This window comes from Stenella coeruleoalba (genome assembly GCF_951394435.1).
Source record: "Stenella coeruleoalba genome assembly, chromosome: 11".
Lineage (NCBI taxonomy): Eukaryota > Metazoa > Chordata > Mammalia > Artiodactyla > Delphinidae > Stenella > Stenella coeruleoalba.
This window is the reverse complement of record NC_137157.1, coordinates 53,474,660-53,497,592: the sequence shown is the minus strand read 5'-3', so window position 1 is coordinate 53,497,592 and position 22,933 is coordinate 53,474,660. Positions and strand designations below refer to the sequence as shown.

The 22,933-nt window shown below is 38.0% G+C and overlaps 1 protein-coding gene across 8 annotated transcripts in view; it reads left to right on the top strand.

The window, feature by feature from the left end:
* Nucleotides 1-2,682: 2,682 nt before the first annotated feature.
* MON2 (MON2 homolog, regulator of endosome-to-Golgi trafficking) overlaps nt 2,683-22,933 on the top strand; it is a 121,675-nt gene continuing 101,424 nt past the window's right edge. For 6 of the 8 annotated variants that reach the window (XR_013830545.1, XM_079937218.1, XM_079937217.1 and 3 more), the window contains exons 1-2: nt 2,683-3,276; nt 17,786-17,849. Coding sequence is in view for 6 of the 8 variants with exons in the window: in XM_079937218.1 (XP_079793344.1) it covers nt 3,166-3,276; nt 17,786-17,849 (175 nt within the window). In the remaining 2 variants the exon portion in view is untranslated. Of the gene's footprint in view, nt 3,277-17,785; nt 17,850-22,933 lie in introns of those variants that run through there. The other 2 variants (XM_079937219.1, XM_079937220.1) reach the window with 2 other exon arrangements.

Sequence of the window (22,933 nt, the reverse complement as noted above, 5' to 3'; positions counted from 1 at the left end):
CTATTTGATAATGCTGTAAAAGCATTACTTATGGTAATAAAAGGTTACATTTATCAGGCATTTATTAGTGTGATGTTCAATGAAGACAGATTCTGTAGGCACATTACACTCATACCAACATTTACAGGTGTGCTACAATTTTAAAAGTACTTCCTGATATACCTGAAAACAATAATACATATTTGAAAAATTTGTTTTGGGTACTAAAAGAGAAATGATTCTGTTTTCAGAATGCTAACTCCTGAGTTTATCTGATTTCTTAACTTGTGAAACCAAAAATTGTTTTTACCTTTGCTAACTTGCTTGGTTTTGGAATAAAGTCATGCATTGTTCCTGGGGCAATACAGCCTCTCTGGGCATATGTAAGTGGAAAACTATTTGTTTTTGTTTTTTTTAAAGAAATTTACAGAATACTAGATATAGGTAATTGTTACACATTAAGAAAATTTTGACGTTTCAAATCATTTTGTGTCACTTTTAATTAATGAATTCCAACTGCATTCCCTCAACTATATATAATAGAGATGTAAAAGACTCTAGGAAGATTGATTTTGAGTAAATCATGCCAAAGTTACTAATAATGAAAACAAATAGGGCTTCCCTGGTGGCGCAGTGGTTAAGAATCCACCTGCAATGCAGGGGACACGGGTTTGAGCCCTGGTCCGGGAAGATCCCACATGCCACGGAGCAACTAAGCCCATGCACCACAACTGCTGAGCCTGCAAGCCACAACTACTGAGCCCACGTGCCACAACTACTGAAGTCCGAGTGCCTAGAGCCTGTGCTCCGCGACAAGAGAAGCCACTGCAATGAGAAGCCTGTGCACTGCAACCACGATTAGCCCCCGCTCTCCACAATTGGAGAAAGCCCATGCACAGCAACGAAGACCCATAGCAGCCAAAAATAAATAAATAAAATAAATAAATTTATTAAAAAAACAAATAAATTTCAATAGAAAAATTGGCTACATAGGAAAAGGCACTAGATGGGATCTCAATCCTAGAGCAGCGGTCCCCAAACTTTTCGGCACCAGGGACTGGTTTCGTAGAAGACAGTTTTTCCACGGATGGGGTGGGGGAATGGTTCAGGTGGTAATGTGAGCGATGGGGAGCGATGGGGAGTGGCAGATGAAGCTTTGCTCGCTGGCCGCTCACCTCCTGCCGTGCGGCCAGGTTCCTAACAGGCTGTGGACCAGTATCGGTCCATGGCCTGGGGAGTTGGGGACACTTGTCATAGATTACTAGGCCAGTTATTAGAGGCTCATTTTTAAAAAGCTCCCTGGGACCTCAAGAATAACATCTGCCACATATTCCTGTATTCTGCCAAAGTTTTTTTTCTTTTTACTTTGGAAATAAAGCTTTAGTAGAATACAGCTGTGCCCATTCCTTTGCATATTGTATGTGGCTGCCTTTGTGAAAATTCTGCCAAAGTTTTTATTTTTTAGCTAAATTCACATCTTCTAATACAGCTGTCAAATTTCCCAGAAGTTGTGTGATAGGCACAAATGATCCAAGCTACTGTTCTAGGACCTCCCTACTTTTACCTCATCTGCCACCTTTATTCACCCGTGCTTTGCTTTGTCTCAGAGGAAAAAAAAGAAAAATTGCTTAGTTTTCAAATTACTTGTGGTGCAAGGCCTTCTTATTTTCCAACCAACACTGCCGCCCACTGAAAATCTCATAGGTCCCTGTCTTCCGTCCTGTAAAGGTGTCATTAGCTCAGTTGTCTGAAGGTGTTCATTTCTTCATCTCCTACCTTTACCCTGGTTCAGGCTTTCCCTCTACCTTTCTTTGCTTCCTACTCATTAGCTGCAAAATGTTTTGGACAAAAGTATAGTGACCTGGATCTTCGTAGAAGCACAGATGACGTTTCTGTTTATCTTTGCCTCCCATGTGTTTGGCACTTCAGACCTAATGAAGGCTTTTATATGGGTTCCTTATTTGAGCATCAAAATGCTGTTTTTAGTAGGGTATCCATTCATTCAACAAATATTAATCGATCACCTACTTTGCGCCAAGCACTGTTCTAAACACTGGAGATACAGCAGGGAACAAAACAGAAAAAAACAAAACAAAACAAAAAAACCCAACGCTTCTGAAACTTTCATTTTAGCGAGGAGACAGACACGCAGTAAAGGAGGTGAGACAGATCGCAGAGCGCCAGGTAGGTGAAAAGAGGAATTCTGGCTTTTACTTTGGGCAAAATGGAAAACCAGCGGAGGGTTTGGAATAGAGGGCAGTTTAATGTTCCATTTTACAGATTAGGAAAATAAGTGACGGCTCCGCAGTAAGTGCACCAGCATGCTTTGTACAACTTTGTGGAGGAATTGCAATTTAGGTCCTCAGGGGGAAAAAATTAACAGAAGGTAAGCGTTGATTTGGGGCCACTAGCCCCGAGATTCGAAGAGGCAGAAATGAAGAGGGACAAGACAAATGAAGATTAATCCGAAAGGAAGCAAACTGTTTACACCGAAATACAATTTAACACAAACATACGCAAAGAGGTGCAACAACGAGTACCAGGGGCTCTATTCAGACACCTGTCACCTAAAAGGAAGCCAATCTCGAGGCAAACTGCGGCTCAAGCCGGCTCGGAGGCCGGGAGCGGCGACCCCGGGAAGCGCCCCGGGCCTGATCCGGGCCTGCCCGGAGCGTGACCACGCCCCTGGCCACGCCTTGCCTGAGGCTCGCCGCCCGGGTTGGCCGCGGCGGAGGCGGTGGCCGCGGTGCCCGGAAGTGCAGCTGACGTGTCCCGGCCGCGCTCGGAATTGTGGGCGACTCGGCTAATGGCGTCGGGGAGTCTGGGAGGTCCGGGGAGACAGCGCTGAAGCTTCTCACCAGCTTGGCTGGTGACAACCGGTGTGGCCCAGCCTGCGTCAGCGGGAGGGACTTGCCCACCTTGTGGGCTCCTCTGCCAGAGCCGGCGGAGGCTAGCGGGGCGGGGCGACTGCGGGGGCCCCTCGGATAAGAGCCGGGGGAGTTGCGAGGAGGCTGTCGGGGGCGCTCGGGCTCGCTGCCCAGGCTGGGCCGAGCCCCCGCGGAGCCCTAGAGGCGGACAGCCCAAGGGCCGGAGGCTCCTGGAAGGAGCTGCCTGTCGCCCCACGGAGCTGACAGGTGCCGGAGTTCGTTTGCGCCGCTCAGAAATTGGCACGGAGCTTGGTGGATCATGTCTGGCACCAACAGCCCCGAGGCGGTTAAGAAGCTGCTGGAGAATATGCAGAGCGACTTGCGGGCCCTGTCCCTGGAATGCAAGAAGAAATTCCCACCTGTCAAGGAGGTAAGCTTCGGGCGACTTCGGGAGAAGGCACGGTGAGCATAGCCGGTCCTGTTAGACCCCGTCCTTCACTTGCATCCTCCAGCCCTGTCTGATTCCCCTTTGGCCCTCCACCTTTCCACATGTACGAACCGGTGGTTTTTTCCACAAGCGTTTTTATAGTTTGCTTTGGCGAGTGTGAGGCGCTTTCATTTTCTCTACCGTCCTGTCCACCAGATTTAGGAACGAAGTTCGCGGCTTGAGCCGATTCAGCGAATTCAGCTAGGTGTATGGTACCCTCCCCTTTTCTGGCCGTTTTCAAACACTAAATTGGTCACGGCAGGATTCAGAAACTTATGTTCGTTGCTTCTAAAAACTAATAATCATAGTTGTTGTACAATCTGTGCCCCTTTGCGTTTATAGTATATATCGCTCAATTGGAAGTAGCTTTCCTTCTTTGTCATGGGTCATGCAGCTTAACTCTTACCAATCTCATGAAGTATTCAATTATCTAGAGACACCTGACTTAGGACAAAACAGTGAAGAGCCACAGGAATCATTTAAGCCTTGTTATGAGCAATACTGTACTGAGAAGTTTGGGCTTAGAGTCAAATAGAATACACCTGAATTTAAGTGCTAGCAAAACAGAAAGACATCTTACTTAACCTCTTTGAGCTTCAGTTTTCTTTCTGATGTAAAAGAGGGTTAAATAGTGGGTTTATTACATTATGATGAGAAAGTCTTAAGAGGGAAAAAGCGTATTATTAAACAGGCTCAAGTTAATAATATATACAAATTAAATTCTCCAAATAGTTCCTGAATTGAAATTATTAACATTTAGTCTCTATTGGCTTTTTATCTTAAGATGCCATTTTATTTCTCTTAAACTTTTTAAAGATGCTACTCAATTTCTTTTCACGTTTCTGAAATAAGATATTTCAGTGACATTTTTGTAAAAGCAATTATTTTATATTTCTTCCTATTTAATGTAGTTTGGAGTACCTGCAATTTCATAATTAGAACTTACCCAATAAAGTTTGAATTTTAGACTTCTAAGGAACCGTAACTTTTCTGTAAGTGCTTTGGTCTCATCATTCTTCAACAAACTCCATCTAGTATTTTTTTTAATAAAGTAAGAAAATATTACCTACCCAATGATGGAAACCAGATGTGCCACTTTTGGAAAGATGACTATTATAAGTTTTATTTCAGTCAGTAGTTTGTTGTGATATCGATTTTCATTATTTTCTCTATATGATCTGTTCAAAGTTATAAAAAGTATTTTACAGAATTTGGCCAAAAAACACACAAAAAAACAATTTGGCCATTTTAAATAATTTTAAAGAAATAGGCTGTTCTAATTGTAAGGAAATTAGAAAATTTCAAATCCTGTTTTGTAATTTTAACAATAATTTATAGAACCGGCTATTCCCAGTTCTTATAATCCATATAAAAATTGTGATTCCTCTGTATCATAGGCTTTTGTGGGCTGGCTTGCGGATTTAATTGCCATTTATTACATTATTTCTATTGGAAAATGCATTCAGAGCTCCAAACAGCTAATTTACAAAGTTCTAAAACTCAGTCCCTTTCTAATCTAGGAACTTTCAATAAAGCTCATTAGCTTTTTTTACTTGAACCTTAGCTAAAGAGGTATTTAGTAATTGCACCTAGTCTTCTAGGTTATGGCAAAAGTAACTTTTGGTGTGATTATCTCTGTTACATAATTTTGTGTATAGTACAGGCTCCACAAGAATTTGTTGGATATAAGAACTTTGACTTCTTAACCAGTGGCACTTTTAATATGCTTAGGGCAGTCCTTTAGGAATTGAAAAAAAAACCTTGACTGTGTCACAAGTGTAAAACAAGAATGAAGTCATTAGCCTAATAGTGATGTTTTTTTAGGAGAGAGGCTTGACTTTCAAGAAATATTTTGGTTGAATTAAATTTTCCCTGGTAATTTGATAGCAGTGCTGTATTTTGACTTTTGTTCTTAAAAGAACTGGTAAGTTTTTAGTAGTATTTATTTTTTAGGAGGGTGGGGGTCAGGGGAGAGGTATGCTTGGTAGACCCTAAGGCAAAGCCTTTCTATGTATAAGAAGCTTTTCCATCTGTATACTGATTTGCTGGTTAACATTCTCCCAGTATCTTCACAAACATTATCTGCAAAATAGTCATTTTGAACTACTTAAAAGCCTACTCAAGAACTTAATACAATACAGTGCTAACTGCATATGTACTTTGGAATGGTTGTCTCCTTCCCCATTACTTTTTTTTTTTTTTTTTTTAGCTGCGTTGGGTCTTCTTTGCTGTGTGAAGGCTTTCTCTAGTTGCGGCAAGCAGTGGCTTCTCTTGTTGCGGAGCACAGGCTCTAGGCGCGCGAGCTTCAGTAGTTGTGACTCATGGGCTCTAGAGCGCAGGCTCGGTAGTTTTGGTGCACGGGCTTAGTTGCTCAGCGACGTGTGGGATGTTCCCGGACCAGGGCTTGAACCCATGTCCCCTGCATTGGCAGGCGGATTCTTAACCACTGTGCCACCAGGGAAGTCCCTCTCCATTACTTTATAAACAAGGTAGAATGAAGTGAGACATTCTATGTTTAGTCTTTAAGTTTTAATAATTTCTACCTTTTTGGCCATAGTGCTTGGCTTTAATATTTTTCTTAATTAATAATAAGCTGGATTTTTTAAGATTTCAAATCTGTTACAAAAACAGAAGAAAAGAGTGTTGATAAAGGATAATGTCTTACTTACTGATACTTATTACTTATCTTTGGATTTTCTACAGTTTTCTCCAACTTAATTGTTTTCATTTACAAAACAATTTGCATATTAAGTTGTTTTTATAGTGGCTATAATATCATTTTGTCATTTTATAATATAGTAATTAAATAATAACAGCAATAGTCCTTCCTCTTTTTTCTCCTTATTTTCCTTAAATATGAATTTTCATGCTTCAGCAGTATAGCTTTCTTTCTCTTTCTTTCTTTCTTTATCTATCTCTCTTTCTTTCTCTCTCTCTTTCTTTCTTTAATAAATTTATTTATTTTATTATTTATTTTTGGCTGCGTTGGGTCTTTGTTGCTGCGTGCAGGCTTTCTCCAATTGCCGCGAGCGGAGGCTACTCCTCACTGTGGTGCACGGGCTTCATTGTGGTGGCTTCTCTTGTTGCGGAACACGGGGTCTAGGCGTGTGGGCTTCAGTAGTTGTGGCACGCAGGCTCAGTAGTTGTGGCTTGTGGGCTGTAGCGTGCAGGCTCAGTAGTTGTGGCACATGGGCTTAGTTGCTCCATGGCATGTGGGATCTTTCTGGACCAGGGCTCGAACCCATGTTACCTTCATTGGCAGGTGGATTCTCAACCACTGCGCCACCAGGGAAGCCTTTTTTTTTTTAGTGTAGGCATACTAGCTAATTTGTTCTGGAATATTTGTACGAAAAGTTTTTTTCATTGTCTTAAAAATTACTTTAAAACTTTGTAAAATCACTTTGGTGTAATTGATATTCAGTGGCCTGCAGAGGCAGGAAACTCTGAGGTTTTATGTATTTAACGAATAAAACCTTTTTGGTCATTTCTGTTTGCAGGCACTACTCTGTGATGAGGGGGATCTAATTGAGCCTAGAAGTGTGGTCAGAGCGAGTTTGTAATTCCTGAGCTGAGTCTTTATAGGATGAGTAGAAGCCAGCCAAGAGAAGAAGGGGGTCATTCTAGGCAGAGGAAATAGCACATGTTTGTATTCCACGTAAAAGAAATTTCATGCTGAAGGTGATTGGAAGCCATTAAGGCTTTTTAAGAGAGGGAGTAATATCAAATTTATATTCAGTAACATTACAGTAACAGTACTGAAGGGAAGAATTAGAGGGGATTGAGATTGAGGCATAGAGAGCAAATTTTATAGAGATGATTGTCTGCACTGAGGTAGCAGTAGGGGTAGACAGAAAGTGGCTTGCATTGTGGTAGACGTGGGTGAAAGAGAGAGTATGGATTAGAGAGATTTAGCAGGTAAAATTACCAGGGCACAGTGACCTTTTCATAATGTAGAAAGCGAAATCTGTGATACCTCCCAGGTTTCTGGCTTGGGAAACTGGGTAAATCACTAAGAGGAAAAAATGTTTTTGGAGAAAATGAGTAGTCATGAATATTAAGTTTAAGGTTTATGTGTGACATCCAAGTGGAAATGATCAGTAGGTGTTTGAAAATGATGGTTTGGTACTTAAGAGGGAAGTCTAGAATTTTAGATTTAGGCGTGTCAGTTATACATGTTAGTAGAAACCACAGGAGTAGATAAAATGGCCCAGGAAGAGTGTATAGAACGAGAATATCAGGAGGAACTTTGGGAAATAACAGCATTAAAGGGAAAGAGGCAGCTGGGGTGACTAAGGTTAGGGATATGGGAGAGAAAGGGAATACTTGGCTAGAGCAAGGTCCTTGAGAAAGCTGGAGTTTCAGGGCCTTAAGTGTATGAACTGGCTTTCAATCTGAGAAGGGACACATTATCTTTTGACAGAAGAAGGGTAAAAGAAAAAAAATGGATTTGAATGTAATAAATTTGAACGAGGGGCATAATGGAGGGATAGGAATTTGTGGACAGTTTGACCTATGGCCTCTGTTTTCTTGGTAAGATAGGAAACAAGCTTGTTGCTAGGAGTAGTTTGTGGTGAAAATAGTGATAGGAAGTTTGAGGGGAGCAGTGGATCACTTTGTAGAAGTGAAGGAGAAATTGACTTGGAACACTTAAGAGTCTTCACAGGAAAGGTGGTTGAAATGATGATGGATCATGAGATCTAGGTTGGATTCCCAAAGAAGGCAATCCAAGACAACTTTGATTGATTGCAAGATGGAAAGGTTAAGGGACTAGCAGCAATTTAATTGAATTGGAACACTTTAATCCAAGAACAGTGGTATTGGGGAGTGAGAGAGCTAGAAGGATAAGGACAAAAGGGACAAAAGTGGAGATATTGGATTTCACATTGCCAAGTGGTGCTGCACTAGAGGATGATGAAGTCCAGGGAGTGGGTGATAGAAGAGGAAAGGGAATGAAGATCATTTGACTTGAGGTGGTCAGAATTAGGATTGAGGATGGGTTTTTTTCTCTCTCTTTTTAAATGAAGTGGAATCAGTAAGGGTGTATATAATAAAGCACAAGTAGTCTTCCCAGGTATGTACTTTGTTTCTTCTTATACATTTAAGTTTTGGTTGGCAGGGATTTTTGCCTATAAAAGCAAAGGTTCCTGTGGTAGAGTTCCTCAGTGTCTGTTGTTTTTATGCATTAGCTGGCTGAGCGGGGACCCTTGGTGAGAGAGATGCCCTCTACTTACCATGACAGGATTTTCCCTTCAACCAGCTATTTGGGGACTGAGGCCCAAGTCAGCTGGCTCTTCTGCTAGGGTGAAGATCTCATTTTCAGGACCTTATGACAGTGAAGAATGAGGGCTGGATCATGTATACATGCTTAATTAGGAGCTGTTTTTGTTTAGTATCCTATAACGTACTATAGTTTTCTTCCTGTTGACGTTGGTCAGAGAAATTTGCTCATGATACAGCCAGTTGTGTTCTTTCCCTCAGCATAAATAATAAATCCATGTTTTATACACTGAAATAAGTTTTCACAATTTATTCAAAAAACTTGTCAGCACTAGTCAGAGCAGTATGACAAGTGTGGTAAGGAGTTATAAATTATTTTGGTCAAGACTTACTTTCCTGTATAATGCAATTTTACATAGTTATGTAGACATGCTAGTGATCTTAGATTTTGACTCTACTCTTTTTTTTTATGCTGCTGTTGACTTTATTCCAGAAAAGGTACATTAGATTCCTAGGGTCTATTAAATTCATCTTCTTCTGATAAATATTTTAGATGTTAACTTCAAGAGTAATATAAGCAGTAACATTTTCACTAGGACATCTAGGAAAATTTTACAAGCTTATTGCAGTATTCTAAGAGCATTTTACAATGAGAGCTTTTTAAAAAGCTTTTGATTAGTCTCTAGCGTGTTTTATATATTTATGAAAGTTAGTACCATAGCCACTGAAATTTATTGTTAAAGTGTAAAGCATACATAGCTTATTTTTTTACTAAGATTTTGACCATTGTATTTTTACTTTCATGAAAATGAATAGAGAGCAAAGGACAATGAAAACATAGTTTAGTCAAAAAAGAATGTATTATCTTCTTAGCATTGTGCTTTGGTGACATAGAAGAAAGAAAAGACATTGTTTCAGGCTAATAAACCAAAAAGGAAGACAGTCTCCAGAAATGAAAATATTTTCCTCCTTTTTTCTTTTATAGAAGTGTAGCTTATTTTTAACCATGTAGAAAATAGAGGGTTTTGCTATTACTCTTATCATTTAATAGAAGTTAGTTTCTTAAGTGTAAATCATGGCAGGAAATACAAAAATCAATGAGAACCTGCCTTTATCTTCTTGAAGTTAACTCAAGAGTTGCGTAAAATACTGTCTTTCCACTAGGTTAGGAATGTTGCATCCATTGACTCTATTGCAACATGGCTATTTGTTGCTATTCGTCATTCTCATTTTGACTTTTGTAACATTCTACTTTCCTATTTCTCCTTCCTCTTTCAGTATTCCTTCTCGTTTTCTTTACATATAGGTGTATCCCAAGTTCTGTCTTGAGACCTCTTCTTTATCTGTGCTCATCTCCTTTGCACTCTCATCTACTCCCATTGCTTTTGGCCTTACTACAGTGCTGATGACTTCTAAGTCTACTTCATTAACGCTGCTCTCTTTACTGAGCTTAGACCTGTATTTCCAGCTGTCTGTTAAACACATCTACCAGAGTATCTTTCAAATACTTCAGATAGAACTTCTGGTAATTGAACTTACTTTTCTAAAACTTGTCCTGTCCCCACATTTCACTTGTTCTGTTAATGGTATTTATCACTGTTGCTTACCTTAGTTATATGTGGCTGTCTTCTCTCCCTCAACTCTCTTTACGTTGTATTCATTGTCAGATGTTCCTTCCAGCTCTGTAATTTCTAACATATCTCACCTCTTTTCTATTTTCTTAGCTATTATTCTAGCTCCAGGTTTCAATCTTATGACTGAGCTTTGATGTGCATTAATGGCACAAAAGACCACTCTGTATGTTACCACCGGAATAATGTACCTGAACAGGTCAGAAACTCTCAGTGGCTACTCTGTACTTAGGAACTCCTCAGCATAGCATTTCACACCTTATTGATCTTCCCAACCTTTCATCACCCTCAGTTTTTCCTCAAATGTGTTTATAATTCAGCCAAACTCTATTGCCTGCTATTCATTCTCCAAATATGCCCATATTCTCTTCATATGCCAGATATGCCCATTTCCAAATACTCCTTCCCTCTTCCATGCTGTGGCTTTTGAGGTTCCTTTTGCTGTCCTGGAATCACCTCCTTCCATTTTTTTATAGCTAAAATTCTACCTTTAATTTAACCCATGTTGCTTATTTATTTGTTGCCTGAATGAACCAACTTTACAGATAATGTCCTCATTTCTTCCCTAATTCACTCATTCACATATTCATTCATTTGCTCCTGAGATAATTTTTGAACACCGGCTGTGTGCCATGTACTAGCTGGTGCTGGGGCAAGAACAGTTGCAGCTCCTGCCCAGACTTTTCAAGCTAATATGTTTTCCTCTGCTTTCTTAACTTTCATTTAAGCTTACTTTATAAGTTATTTCCTTATAACTCTTTTTTTAAACATCTTTAAAAATATGGAACGCTTCACGAATTTGCATGTCACCCTTGTGCAGGGGCCTTGCTAATCTTCTCTGTATCGTTCCAATTTTGGTGTATGTGCTGCCGAAGCGAGCACCCTTATAACTCTTATGTTTTACCTTCTGCTATGGTATTTCTTTTCTAAATTTCTCCTTAAGGGTCAGTTTTGCATCTTTGTTTGTCCTTCTGTGCATCATAGTTCAAAGCATTTGTATTTCTGAGAGGTGCTAATTAGATACTTGTGGGAGATTAAATTTTTAAAGAAGGAAAAAAAAGGGATACCATATATGTAGGGGTACCACATATATATCTTTAGCTATCCACATGTAATCGGCACTTCAGTCTTTCATTTGATATGTATCTTAAAGGAAATTTGTTTCCTAGAAGCCAGAGGGTTTTTTTTTGTTGTTTTTGCGGTACGCGGGCTTCTGACTGTTGTGGCCTCGCCCGTTGCGGAGCACAGGCTCCGGACGCACAGGCTCAGTGGCCATGGCTCACGGGCCCAACCGCTCTGCGGCATGTGGGATCCTCCCCGACCAGGGCGTGAACCCGCGTCCCCTGCATCGTAAGGTGGACTCTCAACCACTGCGCCACCAGGGAAGCCCCCAAGCCAGAGGTTTCTCTTTGTTTGTTTTGTTTCTATTTTTTAGTTCAGAGGTTTTGAATAGGATGCCATATAGGTATATATTTTTCAGAGCTTTGGGATTTTAGGCTAATTACATGTAACAGAAGAAAAGTTTATTGGTTTCAATGTAGTAATTGTTTAATGAGGATATTGTCCTCTAGGGAGTGTTCTAGATCTATTAGGTATTCCCAAGTGAGGACTTGACTTTAGGTCTTTTGATTTTACCTGACATCTGAAATCGTAAGTCTACAGGCAGCTTCATACCTCCCTGGTATCTTTTGAGTACATTATTCTCCTTAACTTGCCATTAACTTGAATTTCACATTTCTTCTTTAGCTCTTGTTTCATGCTACATCCTGTGAATAATTAATTTGGAACTTTGGTAAATTTGTTTTAATTTTGAGGCTCTACTCTCATAGATGTTATAAAAAGTAAATATGTTTTTGTTTTGTTTTTTAAAATACAACATAGAAGCTTTGGTGAAGAGAAGCGTATTATTATTATTGTAAATTTGTTTGTGGTTCTAGTAGTGGACATTTGCTAACTCCCTTCCTAGCATTCATTCCCTCTTACTTCTTTCAGTGGTAGGCTGCACTCGTCCTTCATTTTCAACCCTTTGAATTTAGGTGAATTAATCTCATTCCTTGCTCCAGGATACCTTGATTAGTTTAATCTAATTTAACCCTCCCTATCCGCACCTCTATTTCTGTCCAAGTCACATAATGCCAGTGAGTGATCCTGGAAAGGGAAAGCTTCCTCTCTCTTCCTCAAGAGCTACTGGAAGAGACCTTTTCTCTCTTTCTGGATAGTGTCATATGAAGTTGTGAGGTGTAGAATGGCTGGAACTAATTTTATTGCCAAGATTGGGAGCAGCCTGAGGATGAACCTACCCAGGGAACAGGACAGAACCAAGAGAATGGTAGAGAAATGAAACTGCAGTCCTGATGACATTTTGTCAATCTCTGGATCAAATTTCCACCATATTTTTATTTTTCAGTGAGTGGGCAGTAAAGTCCCTCCCTCTGTTTAGAACTTTTCATTTGTTTATTTAGAAATGTTCATTACATAGCCCCTGTATGCTAGGCACTGTGATAGGCATTAGTAATATGGGGAGATGAATGAAATATATTTCTTATCCTCATGGGGCTTACAGCTAGAGTAGAGAAACAGACATGTCATAGGAGGAATGGGATCAACCATAGGTACAAACCATAGACAGCCCACAAAGATGGAAGGGCTTTTTGATACTTGCCATAGAAAGAAGGTGGTGGAAAAAGTTATTTCTGTCACTGCTCATGGTACTACAGGAGTGCCAAAATCAGAAAAACCTGCACTATCTTCATGTTGTTAGCAGTGTTTTAATTTCAGCAAAGCTTTATTTGTCACATTACCTTAGTGTTCACTTTATTGTGAATGTGTTGGCTTTATAATTTAAGAGCTATAAAAATAAGGAGTTTATTCCTAATTTTATTTATAAATACTTAAATTTGTCACTGACTGGATAGGTCCATGAGATTTTTTTTTTTTTTAACTTTTAAAAGATGTCCTTACACTACTCAGTTTTGAGAAACACTAGTAGAGGTGGGTTCTGGGGGACCGTTGAAGACTTGAGACAGTGAATGGGTGGAGGACAAGATTTGAAGTAGAGAAATCTCTTAGTTTAGGTTGATAATGAGAAGTTTGAACTAAGGTGTAGAAGTGGCATTTGAGAAGAAAAAAGAGTATAAGAGATGTTCGCTACATAGCCTTTGTGGGTGATTACATTTGTGGGATGAGGGAGAAGCCCCAGGTGTCTGGTCAGTGACTGGATGGGTGCTGCTGCTGTTCGGAAAAATAAAGATTATAGGAAGAAGAAATAGGTTTTTCTGGGGCTGAGGTGGAAGTTGGGGGTGTGTGTGAGAGATAATAGCATCCGTTTTGAATATTTGGAATTTAAGGTGCCTTTAAAATATATAGGTTAATAAATCCTATAGTTTAGGAGACAGTTAAGGGACAGGAATATAATTTAGGATTCTTCAGCCTTTAGAAAGTAATTGAAACCATAGGATTGAGATTGCTCAGGAATAGTTTATTGAGAAGTGAGGCCAAGAATATTCTGTGTGCTCTTGAAAGAGGAGGCAGCATTCTCTCTTGTCTCTGCTTTTCTATACTGCTAGCTTCCATATTCAGAGTTCCTGGTGGGTGTGTCTATTTGGGTAAGCAAAGAAATTTGAGAAAGAGAAAAAAAATATTTCTTGAGAGACATTAATTTTAAGGTTAACAAATATTAAATGCTGCAGTATATTTAATACTTTTGGTTTTGTTTCCCAACTCATAGATTGCCCTCAGGAATAGAGATTTTAGGTTACCCACTGTAACTTATATCATCCCTATTCAAGTCTACAGAACTGACACTTTTTTTTTTCCATAAGGGCCAATTCAGGAGAAAAATAACTATATTTACAATTGAGGGGCTTCTCTGGTGGCGCAGTGGTTAAGAATCCGCCTGCCAATGCAGGGGACACGGGTTCAAGCCCTGGTCTGGGAAGATCCCACATACCGCGGAGCAACTAAGCCCATGCACCACAACTACTGAGCTTGTGCTCTAGAGCCCACGAGCCACAACTACTGAGCCCGCATGCCACAACTACTGAAACCTGCATGCCTAGAGTCTATTCTCTGCAACAAGAGAAGCCACCGCAATGAGAAGCGTGTGCACCGCAACAAAGAGTAACTAACCCCTGCTCGCCACAACCAGAGAAAAGCCTGTGCACAGGAACGAAGACCCAACACAGCCAAAAATAAAACAAATAAAATTTATATTAAAAAAATTGAGTAGTTCCCCTATGGATATATAAGTATCTAATCAGAGTAGGGGTTGCTTTTAAAGCAAGAAGTTAAAGACTCTTCTTCACACAGACAGTCTCTGATAAATAGAAGGAAATCTGGGCTAAATACTTGCATTTATACAGGACACTTAAAGATGTAGGCTAGGCTGAGGTATGAAGTAGCACTGCAGTGACTAGGGGGACGGTGATATACAACTGTTGTCAATAAACATTGATAGTGGAACTTTCCAGTAACACAGGGTACCTATGAGAATAAGATCGTTCAGTTTCAAAGTTTGACAATAGAAAGTTGGATGTAAAAAATTAGGAGCTGTGAGATAGTTCTAATTATATCTGAGGTAACAAATAGTCCTTTTGGTGATTTCTTGAGTCTTTTAATGAAAATACTGGTTATATATCTTTTAAAACACTTGTTACTTTGGAACTACTTAAGGAAAAAGCACTCATTATTTTCCTTATTGTGTGTACATATAAAAATATTTGTTAAATATATATTTTTCATAACTTGTTTATGATTCATACATGGGTCAATTCTTATTTATCTGAGGAAATCAAAATAGTGTCTGGCAAATTTGAAATCCTTTACCTGCATCTAGCATCCACTATGCTACACTGCTGATTTTGGAAACTGACTAGAATTCAGGAAGTTAGGACAGATTACATTGGGATTTATGATGGTTTAGTTTGATCAGTCTCTGTTGATCCTGAAATAGAATGAAATACTGAATTGAGCATATGCAGGGTACATAGGGCCTTAGTAAGGAGGGGGAGAGTTTGAACATTTGAAAATGATGATGGAAGAAAGCTCAGTGACCACAGATTAATTTCAGTTGGCTCAGTAAGAAAATTACCTAAGAGAGTTTGAGATGGTGTATGAGCATAACAAAGTATACATAATAATTTCGGTGTTACTGAACTTTTATAGTAGTAAATTTGTTGTGGTTTGTACATCTTCATAGTGTATCCAGAATCTGACCACTCCTTTACCATCTCAGTCACTATCACCTCAGGCCTATCCAGCATCATCTTTTGCTTATGTTATTACAGTAGCCTCTTAAATTTTGCTGCATATTGGAATCACCTGAAGATTTTTAAAAATACCAGTGCTTGACTCCCACTGGCAGTCATTCTGATTTAATTGAAATGGGTTGCAACCTGGGCATCAAGCTTTTTTCTTTTTTTAAAGCTCCTGGTGTTTCTAATATGCACTGCCCCCAGATAATCAGAAACTCAATAATTTTTCCCTGGAGTAATTTATTTTGACTATATTTTCCTGCTAGTAGCTATGTTCATTTAATATGGGACATTTCCATCTCTTAAAGTTGTAGAAGTGAGTTGTAGTATATCCGTTAGGCTTCTTAGCTGTGAGCAATGAAAGCTGACCCGGGCTGATTTAAGCAGAAATTAAGTTTACTGATAAAACATTGAGGGTCTCACAGAATTGGTAGAAGGCTGGATGGAGTGAGCCTTAGAAATTACAGGAACGAAGGGAGGCTGAACAGCTAAGAACCACAGCAAAACTCATTGCCAGTGAGACCATTACTGTTGTCTCTGCTGAACAGTGACTGGGTGCCTTAGATTGCACTGCTGGTTGTGCTGGCCACCCCATGCCACCACTGGTTCTGCTGCCGTCACTGCCCTTGGAAACTAGATGCTGGCTCCACTGTGGCTGTTGTCAGACAGAATTCCATCTTGTCTCTGCTTTTCTGTGCCACTAGCCTCCGTATTCATAATTCCTGGCGGGTGTGCCTGTTTGGATAATCGGAGGCTGCCAGGGTATGTGGGAAAACAAGTATCTGGCATTTTAAATTTTGAATAGTGGAAGATAGGCTCTGTCTTGCATCAAAACTCATAAAGTTGAGTTCTCCGATCACAGACAAGGGCTTCAGGTTCTTGGAAGCCAGAAAAATGACAAAGGTCTACTATACATCGTATAGCCTACAGTGTGTTATTTGTTTTATGCATTAATCCACTGGTCCTCAACCTAATAACCCAAAGGACACTGGGTTCTTCCATAATTATTTTTAAACCTTTAGAGCCTGCTACCACTTGTCCCTTAGTAAACAGTAGGAGATAAAAATCAATGAACAAGTAGCAAGCAAATTAATAGGAAAACTTGAACATATATGAGTATTTATTATTTTTGGAGGTATGGAGATCAGTATAAGTATAAAATAGGCATATTTCTTGATAGTAAAAATGTCCTGAGTTTCTGTAATGGATGTTATATATCAATATTTTATGTCAACAGTGTCCAGTAGAAGTATAATGTGGGCTGAATATGCAATCCATATATGTAATTTTAAATTGCATTAAAAAAGTAAAAAGAAACATTTAATAATATATCATATTTAACCCAGTATATTCAAACCAGTACATATATAATCCAGTATATATTATCATTTCAACATTTAATCAATGTAAATATTTCAGGGATAGTTTACATTCTTTTTTTCATACTAAGTCTTCAAAATCTCATGTATTTCTTATACTTAGAACACAACTCAATTCAGGCTAGCCACATATAAAGTGCTTAGTAGCTACATGTAGCCAAATGACTCCCATATTGAACACCACAGTTCTGTGGCATAGTGTAAAATGCCATATGACTTTCAAGTACTGCCAGCTCAACATACTTATGTTGAAGTGATTGAGACACCTTATGAAAACTGAATGGGTGTTTAAAAAAACGCAATCTAAAAGTAGTGACAGAGTTCTTAGTTATTCATTCTCCTAATTCAAAGCAGTTTTACTTGATTTTGCAGTGTGTTGCAAATTTTTTTTATGGTTGAGAGAGAAGTGTGAAATGGGAAAGAGAAACCTAATTTTTTTCATTAGGCTTTGTTTTTGTTTATTATTTTTTATTTTCTGAAGATTTAAATGTGAGAGACTAGGGATTCCAGGTGCATTTTTTTTTTTTTTTGCGGTACGCAGGCCTCTCACTGTTGTGGCCTCTCCCGTTGCGGAGCACAGGCTCCGGACGCGCAGGCTCAGCGGCCATGGCTCATGGGCCCAGCCGCTCCATGGCATGTGGGATCTTCCCGGACCGGGGCACGAACCCGTGTCCCCTGCATCGGCAGGCAGACTCCCAACCACTGCACAACCAGGGAAGCCCTCCAGGTGCATTTTAAGGCATAGAAAGGCAACATGCTGTAGTGCAGAGTTTACATGTGAATAATCAAATTAATCACATTTTATTCCATTTAATGTGTGTTTCACTACTAGGCTTTAGTATCTGAAGTTTGGAAAATAAAAAAATAATAGTGACTGACTCTGTGCTTGATATTTTATCATATATGATTTCTTTTCCCTAGATAATTCATGTTAATAGTAAGTTTTATGTTCTAATTATTTTTATTCTTGCAGGCTGCTGAATCAGGAATAATAAAAGTTAAAACAATAGCTGCACGAAACACCGAAATTTTGGCAGGTAATTTTTTTGCATTAAAAATTCAACAATTAATGAAAATTTGACTAATAGTAAAAGTAGAATCTTAAAACCCATAAGTTTTTTTTATAGCATCTCTTTCTTATGCCCCAACATGCTATCCATGATAATAAAGAACATGTGAAAGTCCCTAATTTATGAACTAATTGGGTTTCCCAGAGATGAATGCTGTACGATTCTCTGAAATCAGAAAACTTAAAACTACTAACTCCTTGAAGGAAAGGATCTTTCTTACTCATCTTTGTATTGTCCTCCACCTCTTATCAATCACCTAAGATACATCTTACCCATAAGAGACATTCGATTAATATTTGTTGAATTGAATGGAAGATTGGTTCTCAGACCACCTTCTAAGACCTATTTTATCTTTAATACAATATAAGGTCATAATATAGCATTAAAAATTTAGTAGTACTATATGAGTTTTGAGTCCTGAGACTAAGACAACATGGTCATGAAGAAAAAATGGGAAAAAACAGAGAAAAGTGTTTTCCTAACATTCTTTTGATTGACCCTGCTTTTCAGGGAGGAATTTTCAAGAGTTTCTCTCTGGCACCCTTTTGATACTCAGTCTGCTTCTTTCTTTTCCTTGGTGCCTTTCTCTTCTTGCCTCAATAATGAACATGGAAAAGAAGGAAACTGGCATTTTTTGAGAATCTGTTACATGTGAGGCATTTGGGCCACTCTTTCTTATATGACAACCTTGTGGGGAAATACTCTTATTTAATAATAGAGCAAATTGAGATGCAAAGAGATTTAAGTTACTGGCCTAAGGTCGCATGGTAAGTGGTGGAATCAGATTCAAATCCCAGGCTGTTCAGAGCCCATGTTCTTCCTGCTGCAGTGTGCTGCCACGGTATCGTGAGGTTTTGACACTATGTACTCCCTCCCAAGTGTTTATATTTAACCATTGCTTACTTCGCTGATCCTTCAATCTGCATTTCCAATTCCAGTAGTGCTATTGGTCTCAGCTAGTTATAGGAGAAAAGCAGTCCTATTAAGTTAATTTACACAAAGTCCAAATAGTAAAGAATCTCTTTAACTCTCTTAAGTCTCTTTACATTTTTAAAAGAATACCAGTAAATCCCTAAATGGTGGAATTTCAAACAGTATTACAAAATGTAATGAAGACTTAGGGGACAGTTTAGGGGTGACAGGTGAGAGTGGATTTCACTTGTCAGCTTAGGGTTAGCCCTGTTAAGTTGCATCTGTTTTTCACAGCTTCTCTGATTTTGAATATTCTGACAAAACACCAAAGAGTTTTATAACATTATTCACAGCATTGGATAATGCTCTGTGTGCATGTTGAGAAAAGGGGTATAGTGAAGTGGTGGGTAAAGGCACAGGTATGTATGGTTGGATTGGGAGGATGGGCAAGTGGGTTTGGGAGATGCATGTTGGGTTGATTAGCTACCATGAGGAAATTAATGTTTCAAGATAAATTATGGGCCTGGGTATTTTTAAGTTGGAGACATCATAGTCCAATCATATTAGAATATCATTACAAATATTTACGTTTGCTACTGTCATTGCTGATATCATGGTAAGTCCTTAATCTCCAATAATAGAAAATTTCATTAAGTCTGTAGTTGATAGAATTTTTAGAAAGACTGATTTCTTCAGAGAATCACTGTCTGTTACAGAGTTCTGTACCAAGTAAAGTGTCTAATTCATATTAAGGACAAGTAAGAAAAATTTTGTCTCAGTATGAGTTTAATATATAAGCTGGCTATTAATTTCATTTTAATTCAGTTAGCTTTATTTAAATCAAGTTAGAACAAATCTTTATGCACATACAATTAATAGTTCATGCTATAATATCCATAGCATCCAACCATGTACTTGAGGAGCTATATTAACATTTAAACTTTTTTCTAGTATTTTAACCAAGTATTTATAGCAATTGCTAAGTAAAAATTTGTAGATTTTAGACCACTGTCATCTTGAAAAATCAAAGGCTCCTAAGAAAAAGGAAAGAGTTTAAATTTGTCAATATGTCATTTCTAAAGTACTTAATTCAAGGTATAGTTAACACCGAGAAAAATTCTTAGTTAACTTTTTTATTTCCTGAGAAGTGTTTACTTCTCTGTAGTTCTAAAGACTATAGGTTACTACTTCTGTGCTGTAATGGATGTTAAAGATATCAAACAATTGAGGAGTCTCAAATGAAATGAGATACTGAATTCTCAGATATCTCTGCATATTCAGAAAATATAAAAGGTTGCTATAAAAATCAGAACCCTTAATTAGGATTGACTAATCTGATTAAACAGTACTTAGCATAGATTTTAACCAACTTTAGTTTTCTTAGATTTATTTTCCAAGGAAAGTTTATTTACATTACAGAATAAGTCTTTGCTTTACATCTCCCCTTCTTTTAAGCATCCTCCTTTAATGTTTATTTTTCTTTGTTTTCACTGCTGTCATGAATGCTGACATAAGTGGGAATGCTATGCCAGGTAATGTCAGCATCGATGCAAATATACAGATCATTATCTCAACATTGCCTTTTTCTTTAAAGATAAAACTGCAAATGAGAGATAGCAAGCAACATAAAGTTTTTCATTTAGAAGTCCAGGTGCCTTAATCTTACATTTGACTGCCATATATTACAAATTGTTTTTATTATCCCAGCTTACAATAAATATACTTGAAATTGACTGAGAAGGCTTGTGTTACCCAGAAATTACATAAACAGAGAATCTGCTATTTTAATAAATATTTGAAACAAGGAGCTCAATGAAGTTGTGATATTTTAAAATTGTATATTTAACCCCTAACTGAAAACCATAACAGTTACATCCACCTATGACTGCTTTCATCTACTGTCAGTATGCATAGAGAATTTTTACATAGATAATCATTATGTATGATTTGTGTTCTTCTTTCCTCACAGTTTCCCTCATCCTTTTCATATCTACATAGTCTTATTACTAAAAGGTCTCTAATTTAAGTAGCAGTGAGTAAATATACTTTGGAATTTTTTTTCTGACATTAAAAGGTAATTTGTTGATTTTTTTCAGTATATTTTATCAGTACATATACTTGTGATATTTTGCAGACATCTATAGAATATATCATATAACATATTCTTAATAAAGAAATAATTATGTAAGAATCACTAGAGGAGATACGAAGATGGGTAATATAATTCACCTGCAATCTATATGTTAATACAAGAAATATATTTGAAAAGTATGTTTGTGCCATTCGTTCTGTTTAGCTTACCTGCTCCTCCATTTACTTTTTGGAGTTCTTTGCCAGAAATTTTCCCTTCCAGATGACATACTTCCTGAGGTCAGGATCAGTATCTTATTCTCCCTTATATTGCTAGTAGTTAGCACATTACATGGGAAATAAATAGTAAGCCCTCCTTAAATATAGGCTAATAAATGAGTCACTCCAAAATGCAAGTAAGTCTCTGAGTTCTGCCTCTAGTATATTTTTCTACCTTTCTTTAATTTTTCATGTTATGATTATTTGAGTACATGAATTTTGTCATATTTAGTTCATGTCAGCCAGTTAATAGAGTAATGAAGGAGACAGACCCCAAACAGAAAATTCTGAGGCTGTATGGTAAATGCCAAGATGGAAGTATAGATAGGCTTGTTACGAGAACATTGGGAAGGCTCCTAACCCAACCTGGGAGTCTGAAGCTGAGTCTTGATGTTTGAAAAGGAGTTAGCCAGGCAAATAAGGTGTAGAAGCTGTAAGTAAGGGAAGTTACTTAAATACATGCGGTATAAAACAGTTCGATCTATTTGGATACACTATCTGACTGTTGCCATTGTGTAACTTCCTGAGCAGCTTGATGGAAAGAGTTTGAATCAGGAAGGTGACACATTCATATTAATATTTTTATACTCTGTACATTACTCTGACAGCAGTGTGAAAGGTATATTTCAGCGTATCATCAGTAAGACAGAGGTTTGTTGGTAGACTATTCCTATAATCTGGGATAGAGGATACAGGGGGCTGTACTTAATGCCTTGCTCACAAACTGACCTAATGGGTCAGAGAGATTTCTCTGCCATATAATGTGTTCTTATTTATTGTTTTCCCCCCTTTTTAAAAAAACATTAAACAGTTTTAATTTGTATCCTGCCTTTTATAATATTATATCATATATACTTTTTTTTTTTTTTTTTTTTTGCGGTATGCGGGCCTCTCACTGTTGTGGTCTCTCCCATCGTGGAGCACAGGCTCCGGACACGCAGGCTCAGCGGCCATGGCTCACGGGCCCAGCCGCTCTGCGGCATGTGGGATCCTCCCGGACTGGGGCACGAACCCGTGTCCCCTGCATCGGCAGGCGGACTGTCAACCACTGCGCGACCAGGGAAGCCCGTATATATACTTTTTTTGATGCCATCTTTTCTAATTTTTTAAATTGTTCCATATTTCATCAAGTGATTGTAGTTTATTTAACAATTCCTTTATGTTAGACATGTTTCAATATTTAGAATTATTTCTTTAAGATACATTTCTAGAAATGAAATTATTAAATTAAAGGGCATGAACATGTTCTTAGAATTTGTCATCATACTGCTTTCTGAAAAGGTAAAAGTTTATGCCTTTACTGACAGTATGTGAGTATATTTTTATAGCATCCTTGCCAGATTATTATTTTAAAAAATCTTTTTGGTAATTGAACAAGCAATGGCTTCTCATTTTAATTGACATTTCTTTTTAATGTTGAACAGTTTTTTCTGAATTATTAAATTATTTTCTTTTTATTATTACTTTTTTTTGGAGTTTTTGTGTTTTCTTTGTCAAATTGAGCTATTTATATAGCAAAAATATTAACTTCTCATCGTGTTTATATCATATTTTCTGCATCATTTACCTTTTAATTTTTTATCTAGATGCTTTTAATTTTTACATAATTTAACTAATTTTTCTTATTTGTTGCTCTCCACTTAGGCAGTCCTTCTCCTTCCACATAGTTGATAATCATTTTCATTGTCTTCTAGTTTTTCTATGGTTTGATTTTTTCTTTATAATATATGGGGTGACATGAGGACCTAGATTTTTTTTTCTTTTGCAAAATTACTAACCGATTGTACCAA